Raw genomic sequence first — 18,458 nt, 5'->3', positions numbered from 1 at the left:
TATATTTTTAGTAGAGACAAGGTTTCACCATGCTGGCCAGGCTGGTCTTGAACTCCTGATCAGGTGATCCATCTACCTCAGCCTCCAACAGTGCTGGGACTATAGGCGTGAGCCACCACACCAGGCCTAAAAATTTTTAATGTTTATTTAGAACACATAGAGGGCCGTATCCTTTATCTTTTTATTTTTATTTTTATTTTTTTTTGAGCTAGGGTCTGGCTCTGTCACCCAGGCTGGAGTGCATGCAGTGTAATGGTGTGGTCATAGCTGACTACAGTCTCAACCTCCCGGGCCCAAGTGATCTTCCCATCTCAGCCTCCTGAGTAGCCGGGACTACTGGCATACACCACCATGCCCAGCTAAATTTTTTTTAAGAGGTGGGGGTCTCACTACGTTACCCAGGCTAGTCTTGAATTCCTGGCTCAAGCCATCCTCCAACTGCGGCCTCCCAAAGTGCTGGGATAATAGGCCTGAGCCACTGCGCCCAGGCTGCTTTATCTTTTATTTAAAGTATCATTTTCAAATTTACAGATATCTATACATAACTATGCAAACACAAAAGAATATACACAAAACTGTTAAAAAGAAGCAACCTCTGGAGTAATGGATTACTTACAAAGATAGATAGGGAGTGAGAAAGACCTATGCAGTGCAGAGGGAAATACTTCAACTCTTTATTTTCTACAAATCTTTAGTAATTTTTTTGAAATAATAAGCATATGGATCTCTTGTCAAACAAACCAGAACCCTAAAATTCAGTCAATTTCTAATTGAATACTAACCAGCTCCAGTTAAAACTGTTCAAAACAGTTCATATTTAAAAGCATGGGCTACAGGGGAAATTAATCATACATAACTAAAATGAAACTTTTTTCTTTTGTTTTCTTTTCCCCCCCTCGTTTTTCTTGAGACGGAGTCTCCCTCTGTTGCCCAGGCTGGAGTACAGTGGCATGATTTCAGCTCACTGCAGCCTCCACCTCCGGGGTTTGAGCGGTTCTCGTGCTTCAGCCTCCCGAGTAGCTGGGATTACAGGGGTGCACTACCACACCTGGCTAATTTTTTTAGTAGAGACAGGGTTTCACCATGTTGGCCAGGCTAGTCTCAAACTCTTGGCTTCAGGTGATCTTCCTGTCTCAGTCTCCCCAAATGCTGGGATCACAGGTGTGAACCACATGCCCAGCCTAAAATGACTCTTTAACGTTACTTTGTCCCTGGTGGTGGGGGCGGTGAGTAAAAACCTCATAGAATCACTGCATCTTTTCTTCTACAAAAGGGCTGATGCCAAGAAATGGACATTTGACTATGGAATTCCAAACAGTTAGATAGCCTGTGGTGGCATGAACTTCACAGCTAAAATTTTTGATCAACTGCACCAACTATTATCAGCCTCTTTCTGATCCAGTTCATCTACCTGTTACATGCTATTTATATTTAAACATTATTTTAAGCATCCTATAGAGTGAATGTGTGTCTATGTGTGTGCATTTTATTGAAAGCCACTCTCAAAAAGATATAGTGGTAACTATTATTACTCATAACAATGACCTGAAGCAGGTGTTTTAGCCAATCGTGGTTTTTACCAGAAATATAAGGACATCAAAATGATTTTTCCTTCTATCGCTCATTCACTTATCCAACAAATATTTACTAAGCACTTATTCCATATACTGCCATACATGCATAAACTCAAATTATATAACACCCTCTCCCCAACCCAATTTCTTCTTTTAATTTAATTTTTTGGGGAAGGGGAAGGTGATGGAAACAAAAAACAAAACAAAAAGGCAGGTAAAGGTTCTCTGTAGTCATAGTACTCCATTCTGATAACAGCTCATAAATTGTGCATGGTGAAGCAAAAAATATCCTTTTTCTTCCAAATATCCTTCTCTAAAAACGCAAAAGATCCACAATCTTACTAAAAAAAAAGGAAAAAGAAAAAAAAAAAATGAAGAAAACCACATTTGACTTAAGTTAAAAAAAACTGTCAAATTATTTAAAAATTGTTTCCAGATATTTTATATAAGCACTTAAAACAGTAACCACTACAGTAATTTATCTCAGGTACATAATGTTCACCAATATTCTTTCACATAAATGATAAAAAATTAGAAATATACAAATAATAGCAACCTGTAAAACTCTGAGAACTCTGTCCTGGCAGGCCAATACAGGTGTGATTCGAGATAATCTTTCCACTGGAAGGCAGATGACGTCATTGATTTTATCCCCAGAGAGGTAATAATGTTGGTCTTTGCAGTCACAATAATGGTTATAGATGTAACTTGCACTGAGAAAGAGGTCTGAGCCAGATATGTGCCTGAGAACATTAAAATAGTAATTTTAAAAAATAAGCACATGTACTGAATTTTTTTCAGAGATAAAATCAAAACAATCTATACAGTTTACTAACATTTTATTACAGAATTAGAGAACACAGTTTTTAAAACTTTCTCCTACCTAATTTCTAGTCTTTTTGGTACAACACTGTTTTCTATTTTGAATGCTGAAAATGAAGATGTTAAGGCCTCAGGCTTCTCAATAAAAACTGAGTTCAGAAAAATGGAAAACAAAGACAAGATAATGATAATTTAATTGTCTATGTCCAAAGACAATTAATAAGTCAAAAAATGACTTCTTTGTGTACTATGTGCCAAGCACTATCTTAAGTGATTTTTATATATTAGACCAATTAATCATCATAACTCTATAATATAAACAGGGACCATTATTATTCCTTTTTACAGGTGAATAACAATGTTAAATAACTTGCCTAATGGCACCTAATTATTAAATAGTAGATTAGATTTCAACTCAGTTTTTTGCTCTAGAGTTAGCTTTCTTACTACCAGACTAAATTGCCTGAAAAAGTCTATTTTAAGTGACTCTACTCAAACAAAATGATAAACAGCTGAGAAAAAAAAATTTCATTAGAACTTTATCTTGAAAAAAGAAATGAAAATAAGTTCATTTCAAATTACACTGAAGAAAATTTAGATAATAGTAATAACTATGTTCTAATTCTGAGACTGAATCAAGTTTTCACTTAGGTGAGCTAAAATTTTTTGACAAAAATTATATATGTGTGATATATTTTTCACTTCTAGATTGCTATTACCACATTTATCATAAAGAGGGTAATTTTATTTGAATGTTTCACATATTCCTCTACCTCCAAGTTCTATTTAAAATTTTTTATATTAAAATAATTATCTGAAAAGCTTATCCTATAACAATCTTCACTGATTTTCTCTTCTTCATTATTAAGTGGCCTCACTTTGTGGCTCTGCATGATTCAATAGTCCTCTAATATTTTTATCAACTTCATGACATTCTCTATGTTTTTCAAAATTTTGAATTCCATTTTGAAACGAATCTGTATTATATTTGCATTATACTGGCCAAAGTACTATTTAACAATCACTATTGTTGACATGAGTGTTGACACATGGTCGCATTAAGCAGGAAAGGATGTGTGGTGGCTAATGTTAAGTGGTCAGTTTCCTTACTGAATATCTTCAAGTTATAACTTTTGTTTTCCTATAAAACATTATAAATGTGGGGATTCAATCAATTTTCAGAAATTGAGTAAAGAACTTTTCTATCCCATCTTTGCTACTCTAGTCAAAACATTTAAGAAGCCACTTAAAGAGACTATTCCTGGGAACTTCCTTATCCTTCTCACACTACTATCTATATACCTGTCTGAACGTAGAGTTATGCTACTAACATATTACTTTTAGTATTTCACAATTATCATTGACCATGTCTATCTACAAGTGTATTTTAAAAGTGTTACTGTTTTTGTTAAATCACTTGAAATGACGTATTTCCACTTATCATTGTTTAATTGTTACCTAATTTCACCACGCTAACATTTTACATCCCAAACATCAGGAGATCTGCTGTGCATTATACAGAACTCTGGACTGAATAGTTTCCAACCTAAGAGTCTGGCTGATTATATAACTTGACTGCACTACATTCAAATAAAGAACTTAAAAAATAAAAATAAAACCTACTCCTGGTTACTCTAATTCAGCAGGTATGAGATAGAACAAGGAATTGTTTAACTGTCCCACGGGATTCTCCTAAGCAGCAAATTTAAGAAACAGTGAATTAGATGAATTTTAAAGCCCTTTTCAGCTCCCTGTGATTCAAAAACTAAAATACGAATTGCAAAATTTCACATATCAGGAAGCCATTGAGGGAGTTATATTTCACTTACCTGATACATCTGAAATTATACCCTATTGATAGTCACTAACTTTGAAAGCCAGTCTTTTAACATAATAATGCTACCTGAAAACCAGATCTATCAAAAATAGCCAAGGAACATAAAGCTAAATATCTAGAGATTTCTTTTCAATTTTTTTTCCATACCTTACTCATGAATCAAAACTGAACCAAGTAGTCAAAATGATTGTATAAATAGTATAAAGTTATTTTTTAAAAAATTCAACAACAACCCATTTAATATTGGTTGTAGGTCAAATTTAGTTTCTGACTAATAAAATACCTTTAGTTAATTTTATTTTCCAGAAAGCCTATTAAGACATGATGCTTAATCAGTTGCCTTACATCTATCCAAAATATTATAAATAAGTATGTAAAAATACAAAAGAGAAAAATAGACATACATAGCTTTAATGCTTTCAGTGAGGTTTGTTTCAAAAGAGAGAAACTGTTTTCCTCTTTTTGTGAAGCCTCTAATCTCAGATGCTGCAGCAATAAAAATTTTTTCCTGAGGTGTGTTGAGAACTCCTCCCAGTTCCAGCCTTGCAATCTTCTGTCCCGGTAAAGTCTTGAACACTGCCTGAAAAAAATCATTCAGGAAAAAAGTACACAAATTATTTTATTGTGAGCACTTTCCTTTACCATAGAAAATGTTATGATTTAAAATTTGCAAAATATTATAGTTCCACCATATAGAAATAATTTTAGATACTATTTAGTAGGTCTTCAAGTTTTTTGCTATACTTAACTTGTAAATATATATTCCCAAACATATTTGAATGATGTTATTGAAATTTAAATCCTTGCAATTCAAAGTACGGTTCACTAAGCAGCAATGTTAGCATCACTAAATTTATTTAAAATGCAGGCTGTAAGGCCCAACTCCAGATCAACTGGATGAACCTCTGTATTTTAACAAGATTCCTCAGTTGGTTCCTATGTATATTGAAGTTTGAGAAGCACTGGCTTACACAATACTCCTAATGAACAGGGAAGTCCATTTGGCAAATTCTTTTTTTAATGTTTTTTAAATTTTACTTTAGGTTCTGGGGTACATGTGCAGGTCATGCAGGGTTGTTGCGTAGGTGCATACTATGTCCCGCATTTCTCCCCATATTATCCCTCCCCACCCTTTCCACCCCTCACTGTCCCTCCCCAGTAGCCCCCAACTGCCCCAGTGTGTGCTGCTCCTCTCCCTGAGTCCACATGTTCTCATTGTTCAATATCTGCCTATGAGTGAGAACATGCGGTGTTTGGTTTTCTGTTCTTGTGTCAGTTTGCTGAGAATGATGGTTTCCAGATTCATCCAAGTCCCTACAAATGACACGAACTCATCGTTTTTTATGGCTGCATAGTATTCCATGGTGTATATGTGCCACATTTTCTTTGTCCAGTCTATCATCAATGGGCATTTGGGTTGGTTCCAGGTCTTTGCTGTTGTAAATAGGGCTGCAATGAACATGTGTGTGCATGTGCCTTTATAGTAGAATTCTTTAATGAGGTCTAATGAACATGTTTAACACTTCATTCATCTTTTAAAACTAATCTTTCCTGACTTCTTTACAATTTTTATAAATTTTCTTTTTTTTTTTTTTTTGTTTTACAGAGATGGGTTTCACCATGTTGGCCAGGCTGGTCTCAAACTCCTGACCTCAGGTGATCTGCCTGCCTAGGCCTCCCAAAGTGCTGGGGATTACAGGCGTGAGCCACCGCACCCGGCCTGCAATTTTTATAAATTTTCACAGTAAAGGACTATAGAAATTACTGAAAATGTGAATGTATGACTTAATACCTATAATCACATATCTATTTAACTGAAAACAATATTCATTTCATTAATTTTTTTCAAGGTTATTTTCCATTTTATTATTTGCACCTCCACTTCTGCCCCATGACTTTATACACAGAGAATAAGTTATCTGGGAGAATATAAACAACGGAAACACCGGGTTTCTGGTGGTTGTTACTCTCTTCATCTTTTTGCTAATTCCATGTAGTATATAATGAATACCAGAATTCACACTTAATACTCACCATTCCTAAATTATGACCTGTAAATATGATAATGCAATAATAACTTCCTTGATTAGGTTAAATTAAGTGGAAAAGGTTGTGGGTTAGTTGCTTCCATGATTACATTATGCTATATAAGATTCTTTTTTAGCAGAGTAGAGAAATTTCCTGATGGCTTTGAAGAATTAGATTACCATGCTGTGAGAAGGACTATGAGGACCACACAGCAAGAAACTGTAGAGACCCCAAGGAACTGAGGGCAGCCCCTGGCTTACAGATGGCAGAAGTGAGGACCTCAGTCCTATAATAGCAAAGAACTGAGTTCTGCAAACAACCACATGAGCTTGGATTAAGACCCCACACTCTAGAAAGAAACACAGCTCAGCTGACACCTAAATTACAGCCAAGTGAAACCTTGAACACCAACCTCTGCGCCACAGAAACTTCTAAATAATAAATGTGTGTTGTGCTAAGCACCTAAATTTGAGGTAATATATTACACAGCATAGAAAAGTAACCCACCACCACAGGATGCTGAAGGTGCCTTACAACTAGCTAGCAAGTAATTTTTGTGCTGCCTGCAGACTCATACCTCACGTAACTACTTCCCTCAGAACCCATTTTCCGTTATCTGTATTTTAGGAAATGTTTAACCTCGTATTATTCAATAGGTAGTGCAATCTCTTTTAGTAAACCACTGTTCCTCTTCAAAAAGCTATACTTACCACTGCTTCTCCTTTCTTCATGCCAAAGCACATAACTACCCCATCATGATCTCCAATAACCACCTATAATAGATTGAAGAGAATCTAAAATTACTATTATTAATATTATGCCCTAATAATTACGTACAGGGAAAGCAAGATTCTTAAAATATAAATATTGACTTAATGGAGATCAGAAAATCTAGGAAAGAAACCCCCACAAAAAAATAATCCTCAAAAGAACAAGAAAGAGCCCAAAGAGAAGGATGTGGCGTCACCGGAAAAGTAACTGGCCATATATTTTGTTCCTACAATGTTAATAGGACAACACAATATGTTTTGTTTTGTTTTGCTTTAACTTTTATTGTAGGTTCTGGGAGTCCACATGCAGGCTGTTACAAAGGTATGCTGTCGGACAACAGAATTATGGACAGAAATGCCCACAAAGTAATTTTTCTTTGTAATTGGAACATAAGAACATTTTAAGACTAACTTTAAAAACAGATTATCAAATAAGGTTATGACTGACATTTTTAATAATTTTTAAAACCTTTTTAAAAGAAAAATTTTATTTTATTTTTTTTTAGAGACAGGATTTCACTGTGTTGGCCAGGCTGCTTTCAAACTCCTGACCTCAAGTGATCCACCTGCCTCAGCCTCCCAAAGTGCTGGGATTACAGGTGTGAAGCACTTCACCTGGCCGAAAAATTTTAAAGTATGAAAATGTACAAAATATTATAATGAATTTCATGTGCCCATCACCTAGTTTCAACAATTATCAACATGTAGACAATGAATTATTTTTAAATAAATATAGAGGGACATTTTAACACTTCCTCAAAAGTAGGTATCAAACAACCTTGGACCACGTTCAAGTACTTGTTCATGGCCTGTTGGGCACCCGGCCATACAGCAGGAGGTCGGCAGTGGGCAAGGGATCATTTACAGACTGAGCTCTGCCTCCTGTCAGATCAGCAGTGTCATTAGATTCTCGTAGGAGCACAAACCCTACTGTGAACTGCACGTGGTTGCATACTCCTTATGAGAATCTAACTAATGCCTGATTATCTGAGATGGAACACAGTTTCATCCCAAAACAATCCCGGCCCCACTGGTGGAAAAACTGTCCCACAAAACTGGTCCCTGGTGCCAAAAATGTTTGGGACCACTGGTTTAAAAAACTACTACTTAACAAGTTTAGGCATAGAATCAAATAGAAAGAGTCACAATCAACTGGAAAAGTTATTTAAATATCCCTCCTTGTTTTCAACTATGTATCTGTGTAAGTTAGATCTTCTTCAAATATTTCAACCAAAACAACATATCACAACAGATTGCAGTAAACAAATATAAAAATCTATACCTGTTAGCTTATGCCAGACATTAAACAACTGGCAAAAAATGTAACATAATGACACTATATTCACTATATTCTTTTTTGTTTTGAAAACAATAGTTACTTTTCATAAGGATGTATTATTTATGTAAACATGTAATAAGTTTATTCTTTTTTAAATAAAATAAATTGTTTAAGGATTTCTCAGTTTTCACTTTAATAAAGTATTGATACATACAACTTACATAAACAAATGTTCTTTGGGATCCTCAATCATTTAATTGCGTAAAGGGGTGCTGAGAATAAAAAGTTTGAGAAGTGCTAATCTGGTAGAATTAATATAATAAATGACAATCAGAAATCTATTGGTTTATCTTTTTTATTCATTTAATTTTATTTTTTAATTGACAAATAACAATTGTATATATTCAAGGGGTACACAGCAATGTTTCATTACATATATACTGATCACATTGGTATAATTAGCATATCTATCATCTAAAATATTGATCTTTTGTTGGGATCACTCAATATCTTCTTTTTAGCTATTTGAAACTATATATTGTTAACTGTAGTCATCCTATAATGGTATAGACTACTTGAGCTTATTCTTCCTATCTAGCTATAATTTTATATCCTTTAATAAATATCACCCCATCCTTCCCTTCCCTCTCCTCTTTGCAGCCTCTAGCATCCTCTGTCCTACTTTTTACTTTAATGTGACCAACATTTTTTTAGCCTCCAGATATGAATCAGAACATGTGGTGTTCAACTTTCTGTTCCTGGCTTATTTCACTTAACATAATGTCCTCCAGTTCCATCCATGTTACTGCAAGGACAGGATTTCATTCTTCTTTTTTTTTTAGATGGAGTTTCAAAACTTGTCGCCCAGGTTGTGGCAATGACACAATATCGGCTCACTGCAACCTCTGCCTCCCAGGTTCAAGCGATTCTCCTGCCTCAGTCCCCTGAGTGGCTGGAATTACAGATGCCTGCCACCATGCCCACTTAAATTTTATATTTTTAGTACAGATGGAGTTTCGCCATGTTGGCCAGGCTGGTCTCAAACTGCTGACCTCAGATGATCTGCCCGCCTCAGCCTCCCAAATGGTTGGGATTACAAGTGTGATCCCTGGCCAGGATTTCATTCTTATTTATTGCTGAATAGTACTCCATTGTATACATACATATATATATATATGCCACATTTTTTTATACATTCATCTGTTGTTAAACACCCACATTAATTCCATACCTTGGCTATTATGAACAGTGTTGCAATAAAACATGGGGGCAAAGTTGTCTTTTTGATATAATGATTTCCTTTCCTTTTGGTAAATTCTCAGTGGTGGGGTTGCTGGATCATATTGTATCCCTATTTGTAGTTTTTGAAAAATCCTACATACTGTTCTCTATAATGGCTGTACTAGTTTACATTTCCACCAATGGCATATAAGAGTTTCCTTTCTCCACATTCTTGCCATCATTTCTTTTTTTTGTTTTCTTGTGTTTTTTATAATAGCCATTCTAACTGGGGTAAGATGATACCTCATTGTGGTTTGATTTACATTTTCCTGATTAATCATGTTAAGTATTTTTTCATATTTTTTGCCCATTTGTATGTATTCTTTTGAGAAATGTCTGTTTAGATCATTTCCCCACTTTTTAATCAGATTGCTTGTTTGTTTGCTATTGGTATGTTTGAGTTCCTTGTATATTCTGGATATTAATTCTTTGTTGGATGAGTAGTACGCAAATATTTTAAATCCCATTCTATAGGTTGTCTTTTCATTCATTCTTGTTGATTGTTTCCTTTCCTGTGTAGAAGCTTTTTGATTTGACATGATCCCATTTGTTTATTTTTGCTTTTGATGTCTTATTCATTAAATATTTTCCCAGACCAATGTCCTAAATCAATTCCTTTTTGTTTTCTTCTAGTAATTTTATCACTTCAGGTCTAACATTTAGGCCTTTTTTTTTCCTTTTTTTTTTTTTTTTTTAAGATGGGGTTTCACCAGGATGGCCAAGCTGGTCTTGAACTCCTGACCTCAGGTGATCCACCCACCTCAGCCTCCCAAAGTACTAGGATTACAGGTGTGAGCCACCGTGCCCTGCTCGAGGTCTTTTTTTTTTTGATACGATGTCTCACTCTGTCATCCAGGCTGGAGTGCAGTGGCGTGATCTCAGCTCCCTGGAACCTCTGCCTCCTGGGTTCAAGCGATTCTCCTGCCTCAGCTTCCCGAGTAGCTGGGATTACAGGTACCTGCCACCATGCTAATTTTTTGTATTTTTAGTAGAGATGGGGTTTTACCATGTTGGCCAGGCTGGTCTTAAACTCGTGACCTCTAGTGATCCACTTGCCTCGGCCTCCCAAAGTGCAGGGATTATAGGCATGAGCCACCACATCTGACCACATTTAGGTTTTTGATATACTTTGTATTCATTTTTATACAGGGTGAGAGGTGGGAGTCTTGGTTTCATCCTTCTGCATATGGATATCCAGTTTATCAGAACCATTTATTGAAGAGGCTGTCCTTTCCCCATGGGTGTTCTTGGCTCTTTTGTCAAAAATCAGTTGGTTGTAGATATGTGGATTAATTTCTGAGTTCTCTATTCTGTTTCATGTTCTATGTGTGTTTCTATGCCAGTATCAGGCTGTTTTGGTTACTATAGCTTTGTGGTATATTTTGAACTCTGGTAGTGTAATACCCCCGCTTTGTTCTTTTTGCTCAGGATTGCTTTGGCCATTTGGGGTCTTTGTGGTTCCACACAAATTTCAAGATTGTTTTTTCTTTCTGTGAAAAATGTCATTGGTATTTTGATAGAGATTACATTAAATCTGTAGATTGCTTTGGGTGGTACTTGCATTTTAACAATATTAATTCTTCTAATCCATGAACATGGGATGATGTTTTTCCATTTGTTTGTATTCTCTTTAATTTCTTTCGTAAGTGTTTTATAGTTTTCCTTGTAGAGGTCTTTCATTTCCTTGGTTAATTTATTCCTAAGTATTTTTTTTTTTTTTTGTCTTTTTGTTTTTTTCCTTATTGTGGAGAGCGGGGTCTCGCTATATTGCCCAGGCAGGTCTCGAACTCCTGGGCTCAAGCTATCCTCCCACCTCTGCCTCCCTAAGAGCTGGGATTACAGGCATGAGCCACAGCGCCTGGCTATTCCTAAGTATTTTATCTTTTATCTATTATAATTGGGATTGTGTTCTTGATTTCTTTTTCAGCTATTTTGTTGTGTATAGAAACACTACTAATTTTTATACATTAATTTTGCATCCTGCAACTTTACTGGATTCCTTTGTCAGTTCTAGGAATTTTTTGATAAAGTCTTTAGGTTTTTATATACATAGGATTATGTCATCTGCAAACAGAGATATTTTGACTTTCCTTTCCAATCTGGATGTACTTTATTTCTTTTTTTTATATAATTTCTCTGGCTAGGACTTCTAGTACTATGTGGAATTGTTGATTCATCTTGCTAAAATGCTGATATATCAGAATAAAGTATGTTTTGCAGCTATTAAAATACTTGGCTAGTCTACTAAGAAACCATAATGGTTTTGTGAACATCACAGGATCGATATTTCTATAAACATAATCAATATTTTAATTAAATATAAAGTTCAACATCAAAATATTTAATGACTTTAAAATAGAGAAAGTTTAAAGAGAGCCTTTTCTTGATATCTTATTCTGCTTTATATTTCTTTGTTCATATACACATCTGATACAGAAAAATTGAAGTATGGGTTTTAATTTTGCTTACACTATTTACTAATGGTATATAATAATTTTAATGTCAAAGAAAATTATTGTCTATAAATGTCCCTTGGTATTCCAATCTCTGTTCAAATTTAAAAAAATAATAATTTCCATTTTAAAATTAGCATTTTTAAGAGAATAACTTAATAATAAAGAAGGAGATAGGAGCCTCTCCTCTGTCAGTGCAAGGGAATAGTAGAGAAATCAGAATCTGTACAGTACCTTTTGTGTAGCTCTGTGTCTGGAGGCAGGAAGTAGCTTCATAGTCTTCTGAGATGTTGCTCCCACCTAAAGAAAAACACCAGCCACCTAATGAATTTAATTTGAAGTTATTATAGAGATTGAAATGATCAGCAGATTTAGGCTACAGTGAACTTTTTGTTAAACTGAAATTAGTGATATAACTATTATTATCAGTAATTAACTTACTTTCTAATGAAATATGCTACATTGGTCAGAATACATATAGGAAACAACCAAAATAGTAAAATTTATCCTATAAAGACAAGCCAAAAATAGTTGTGTAAGATGACTGGCAAAATGCTTTATTAAAAAATATCTCAGGCCGGCTTTAGCTCAGCAGTTACTTCGACAATGCTTTCTATGGTGGAAACACAAAAAATATCTCTAGAAGCCTTCTTTTCCAACTGCATATAGTTGTTCTGTAAAGTTATTCAAGATCTTTGAAAATAGATTTCAGTTATTAAAAATGCAACGTAAGACCACATGCAGTAGCTCATGCCTATAATCTCAGCACTTTGGGAGGCCAAGGTGGGAGGATCACTTGAGCCCAGGGTTTCAACACCATCTAGGCAACACAGGGAGCCTCTGTCTCTACAAATAATAATAAACTGGCTAGGCATGGTGGTGCATGCCTGTAGGCCTAGCTACTTGGAAGGCTGAGGCAGGAGGATAACTTGAATCCAGGAATTTGAGGCTGTAGTGAGTCATGATCATGCCACTGTACTCCAGACTGCCTGGGTGACAGTGCAAGACCCTGTCTCAGAAAAAAGAAAAAAAAAAAAAGGCAACATTGAAGATTTCTGCTAAAATATCAAACATGATTATGGGCATAATATCCAATCTAATGGGTGAAAAAATATTATTTTGCAAAAAAATACAAAAGATGAAAAGAGCAAGGAACTGTCACACTGGTGAATTGTTAGGAGGATGGGACCAATGGAATAGAAATTGGTGAAAACAACAGATCATGACAAAACGTTCATATAGTATAAATGACTTTATTCTGCATTCCAGAAAATTGTATTAAAGTAATCTGCTTAGATTTGTATTTCTGAAGCGTCAGTCTAGCAAATGATGTGAAGGATGGCTTGGAGGGAGATGAAGCTGAAGTTCAGGAGCCCAATCTGGAGGCTATTTCAATTATTCAAGCAAGAGAATAATTGCTTGAGAACCCAAATGAGGGTCACAGAGATAGAAGATATGGGACAGATTCAAGAGATATTTGGGAGTTAAAAGCAGCAAGATGTAGTGACCAGTTGGATATAGAAGATATTAAGGTGGGAAGTACTTAGCATAAACTCCTAGAAAATTGACTCAGCAAACATTTGTACCATTAGCTAAAATGAGATGACCAAAAAAGATGAGGAGGAATTGGGGTAAGAGAGAATTTTAGGGCTGAAAGAAATTCTGAAAGGCAATGTGGTGTAACAAAAATAACACCAGTTCTGGAGTCCGAGACTTTGATTCAAACAGCAACTCCCTAGTATGCTAAATTCTTAGAATGAACTGGATGCACATTAAACTGTTGTCATTGCTTTTCGTTTGTTTGTTTTTTCCTTTTGTCTCACTCTGTTGCCCAGGCTGGAGTGCAGTGGTGTGATCTCAGCTCACTGCAGCCTCCGCCTCCTGAGTTCAAGCGATTCTCCTGCCCCAGTCTCCAGAGTAGCTGGGTTTACAAACGCGCACCACCACGCCCGGCTAATTTTTATACTTTTTGTGGAGACGAGGTGTAACCATGTTGGCCAGGCTGGTCTTGAACTGCTGACCTCTTGTGATCCGCCCGCCTACGCCACCGAAAGTGCTGGGATTACAGGCTTGTGCCACTGCCCCAGGCCTAGTTTTCATTGCTTTTATTATGATCTGCATGGTGTGGTCCAGCTCACAGTAAGAAACAAACAAGTGCCACGTGCTCGGGAGAAGGGGCCGGAAGATGGAGATTCAGGAGATAGAGGCCTTCAGGCAGCCGCGGCTGAGGAGAAGGAGGAGGGTCCCGGGGGGAATCCGGGATCAGATTGTGTCAACACATTCAGAGTAGTATCCTCAGGTGCCGGCAGGAGCCGCACGGCGGGTGCCTGCGCCACTTTTTCCCAGTCTCCGCGGACCGTCACAGACAAACGAGAGCTGCCCAAAGGCGGGGTGCTGGGAGGGCAGCACCCAACCGGATCCTTAGCCTCCGCACCCGCTCCTGGCGACCTAGACTTTCCTCAGTGGAAGGAAGGAATCCTCTCTGGGAGGGAGCTGGGCTTGTCCAGCGCGGCGCCCGCCCCATCCCTTGGGTTTACCTGTAAATAATCCATTCGGTTTAAAATCAGATCCATGATGACTACGTGGAAGGGATAGGCAGCGCCGGACAAGAACAGGAGGGACAGAGGCTTTGGTCCCGCAGATCTCGGATCTAGTCAGAAAGCCGCCGGCACCCACTCAGAGGCCAGCCCCAGCAACCGCGCTCACGTCCGGGGCAGTACAGGCTGGGCGACAGGGTAGCGGCGTCCGGCGTGACGTCAATACGCTGCTGCGAGTGGCTCCTGGAAGAAGATGAAGGGTCGCCCCTTTCCAGAAGCACCGCCCACTGACAGCGTGTTCCAATCAGAGGCGGAGAGGAACCAAGGACGCGAGGTACCGTAGACCCAGGGCGGTTTCCACAGAGACCCCAGACGCAGGCTTGGCTCCAACCTCACCGCTGCTCAGAGCTAGTCCTCGGCTTGTTTACCCATCGCTGTACAACAAACTCGTTAAGCCTCGGTAGATTCTGACCGATTTCACTCCGACACTGGAAAGGGCAGCAGTTCTCAAACTTTTGGTCTTAGGACTCCTTTACAAAACTCTTAAAAACCATTAAGGGCCACAAAGACCATTTGCTTTTGGTGGGTTTTCTCTCATTTTTAATTTTTAATTTTTTTTTTTTTTTTTTTTTTTTTGCGACGGAGTTTCGCTCTTGTTACCCAGGCTGGAGTGCAATGGCGCGATCTCGGCTCACCGCAACCTCCGCCTCCTGGGTTCAGGCAATTCTCCTGCCTCAGCCTCCTGAGTAGCTGGGATTACAGGCACGCGCCACCATGTCCAGCTAATTTTTTGTATCTTTAATAGAGACGGAGTTTCACCATGTTGACCAGGATGGTCTCGATCTCTTGACCTCGTGGTCCACCCCCCTCGGCCTCCCAAAGTGCTGGGATTACAGGCTTGAGCCACCGCGCCCGGCCTTGTTAGCTATTTGTATATCTTCTTTTGAGAAATGTCCTTTGACCACTTTTTGATGGGATTATTTGGTTTTTCCTCGCTGAGTTGTTTGAGTTCCTTGTAGATTCTGGATACAAGTCCTTTATCAGATGCATAGTTTGCAAATATTTTCTCATACTCTGTGGGCTATTTACTCTGCTGATAATTTCTTTTGCTTTGCACAAGCTTTTTAGTTAAATTAGGTCTCATTTATTTATTTCTGTTTTTGTTGCATTTAGCTAATGTCCAAAAGAGTTTTTCCAATGTTATCTTCTAAAATCTTTATGATGTCAGGTCTTAGATTTAAGTCTTTGATTCATCTTGAGTTGATTTTTGTATAAGGTGAGAGATGGGAATCCAGTTTTATTCTTCTACATGTGGCTAACCAGTGTTCCCAGCACCATTTATTGAATAGGGTGCCTTTTTTCCCATTTATTTTTTCGTATGCTTTGTCGAAGATTAGTTGACTGTAAGTACTTGGCTTTATTTCTGGGTTCTCTATTCTGTTTAATTGGCCTATGTGTCTACTTTTTTACCAGTACCATGCTGTTTTGGTAACTAGCTTTGCAGTATAATTTGAAGTCTGGTAATAGCATGCCTCCAAATTTGTTCTTTTGCTTAGTATTTCTTTGGCTATTCAGACTCTTTTTGGTTCCATATGAATTTTAGAATTTTTTTTTAGTTCTGTGAAAAATAGTAACAGTATTTTGATGGGAATTGCACTTAATCTGTGGATGGCTTTGGAAAATATGAAGACAGTTTGTTTATATGAGTTATCTATTAGTTTTTACCATATTAGACATTAGAACTGAAAATTAGTGTAGTTTTAAAAACCTGTGACAAATACCTTAATGAAAAAAAATATTTTCCAAAATAAAAAAATGAAATGAAACTGGCACTGTACACAAATCTATTTTCTGTCCATTTTAATAGTAGACAGGAGGAGCTTCAACTCTGCTACTGCAGTCAATCTATTGTTATATGTTGTTTTTGTTCATGTATATAAAGAAAATTTGGTCCAAACTCAACAAGTGGCAGTTTTTTGAAAGGTTAGTTGCAATGTGGAATGTGACTTCATTACGTAACATCAAAAAATCCCATCTGTTAGTATCACCATGGATCTCATTAAAAAAGTCTCGAGTATGGGAGATCTGTCAAACTGATGGTGAATACATGTTTCCCAAAATTCGAATTTGTGCTTGAAAGTTTGAAATTTACACATTGGCAATTAATGCGAGTTGTTTTCCTTGAACTCATAGGTTCCTTTCTTTGAATTCACAAAAAAATAAATGCCAAATATTTTGTTCCTTTCTTGAATTCACACAAAAATAAATGCCAAATATCTAAGTCTGAAAAATCATAATTTGTCAGTAATTTCTTCAAATAAAAAGTGTTCCGTGAGAAAAGCAGCAAGTTCAGCTAGCAGCTCAATCCCCCAAGTGCTTTTCCTTGAGACAACTAATGTATTTCAGTATTCAGCAGAAGGATTTTATACATACTTCTTCTGTCATCACATAGAATATTTAAAAAGATGTATTCAAGAGTTAAGATGTAAAAAATGAGGGCTGAATCAGAAGAAAGAGAAAAAAAGGCAATATTAACAATTTTGCTGCTTCATAAAGGACATTTTTATATGAAATGGTTTTTGTTTCCTATCAGTGCGTGGCATATAGAATATAGTGTCTACAAGTACAGTTCAAAGCCACTATTTTTATTTATGCTTGAGCACTAGCAGTATTAACCACCATTGTTTTGGTACCATCAGAGCAAATGTCAGCATAGTGAAATGGCAAAAAACATCTTAGTGTTATGAAAATAGTTTCTAAGTTGCAGACAGCTGTGACAAGGCCTCAGGAACCACCCCTGCCCCTCAGGGCCCCACAGACTGCTGCTGACCCATAGTGACCCAGGACATGACTAAGAACTGACATTCTTTGACTCTCTTTCATTAGTCCTTCCTTAATGAGCATAGAGGTCTGCCTGGGGAAATACAGATGAGTTCAGATACAGCGACTTTCCTGATTTTTGTGGTTTCTTGCTTTCTTTCTTTCTTTTCTGTTTTTTTGTAGAGATAGAGTTTTGCCATGTTGCCCAGGCTGGTCTTGAACCGCTGAGCTCAAGCAATCCACCCACCTCAGCCTCCCAAAGTTCTGGGATTACAGACATGAGCCACTGTGGTTTTCCAGGAAAGAGTTCACAAATAATTGTGAAACAGAAAGAATTAAACCCCTGAAAATAGGTGCTTCTTAGGAAGAGAAGTTATTTACTGCAGCAGTATTTGAAAAAGTTTTCCCCAGGTCTCAGATCCAGACAATTATTTCTCTGAGGCTAAAATAACTCCACACTAAAATAGACAATACACGAAGATGGGTTAGCTGTTTAGCAATTTTGGAGAAATACATATCAATTTAGATTCAAGAAAAAAATACAGATAAATTTTAGAAGTCTACTGAAAAATAAAGCCATAGAAGAGAGAGAATAGAATTGTATAGCATTTTATGGCATTTTGGAGGTTTGAGGGTATATTATTAGTTTGCCAGGGCTACCATAGCAAAGTACCACACACTGGAAGGCTTTTAAACAACAGCAATTTATTTTCTCACACTCCTGGAGTCTAAAAGTCATAAATCAAGGTGTCAGCAGGGAATCAAACCAATCCTCAGTGGCCTCTTTTCTTGGATTGTAGATCCCTGTCTTCTTGTGTCTTCACATGATTCTCCCTCTATGTCTGTCTGTGTCATATCTTGTCTTTTTATAAGGACACCAGTCATAGTGAATAAAGGTCCAATGAGATTATCTCATTTTAAATTAATTGCCTCTTTAAAGAACATATCTCCAACTATAGTTATAGTCTGAGATACTGAGGGTGAGGATTTTAACGAGTTTTGAGGGGACACAATTTAGCCAATAACGGAAGGAAACTGATCTCAAAAGGAATAGAAG

At 37.0% G+C, this 18,458-nt stretch overlaps 1 protein-coding gene across 4 annotated transcripts in view; it reads right to left on the bottom strand.

Moving 5' to 3' along the window:
- Positions 1 to 14,776, bottom strand: part of BBS7 (Bardet-Biedl syndrome 7) — a 48,430-nt gene extending 33,654 nt beyond the window's left edge. For 2 of the 4 annotated variants that reach the window (XM_054252950.2, XM_078366563.1), the window contains exons 1-5: positions 14,582 to 14,776; positions 12,279 to 12,365; positions 6,972 to 7,034; positions 4,638 to 4,813; positions 2,131 to 2,317 (exon numbers count right to left, since the gene is read on the bottom strand). In XM_054252950.2, coding sequence (XP_054108925.1) covers positions 2,131 to 2,317; positions 4,638 to 4,813; positions 6,972 to 7,034; positions 12,279 to 12,320 — 468 coding nt within the window. In that variant the 5' untranslated portion in view covers positions 12,321 to 12,365; positions 14,582 to 14,776. The remainder of the gene's footprint in view (positions 1 to 2,130; positions 2,318 to 4,637; positions 4,814 to 6,971; positions 7,035 to 12,278; positions 12,366 to 14,581) is intronic. The other 2 variants (XM_002745434.7, XM_008992756.5) reach the window with 1 other exon arrangement.
- Positions 14,777 to 18,458: the final 3,682 nt, after the last annotated feature.

This window comes from Callithrix jacchus, chromosome 3 (genome assembly GCF_049354715.1).
Source record: "Callithrix jacchus isolate 240 chromosome 3, calJac240_pri, whole genome shotgun sequence".
NCBI classification, from domain to species: domain Eukaryota; kingdom Metazoa; phylum Chordata; class Mammalia; order Primates; family Cebidae; genus Callithrix; species Callithrix jacchus.
Note: the sequence above shows the minus strand (reverse complement) of the source record. Positions and strands in the feature narration are given on the sequence as shown.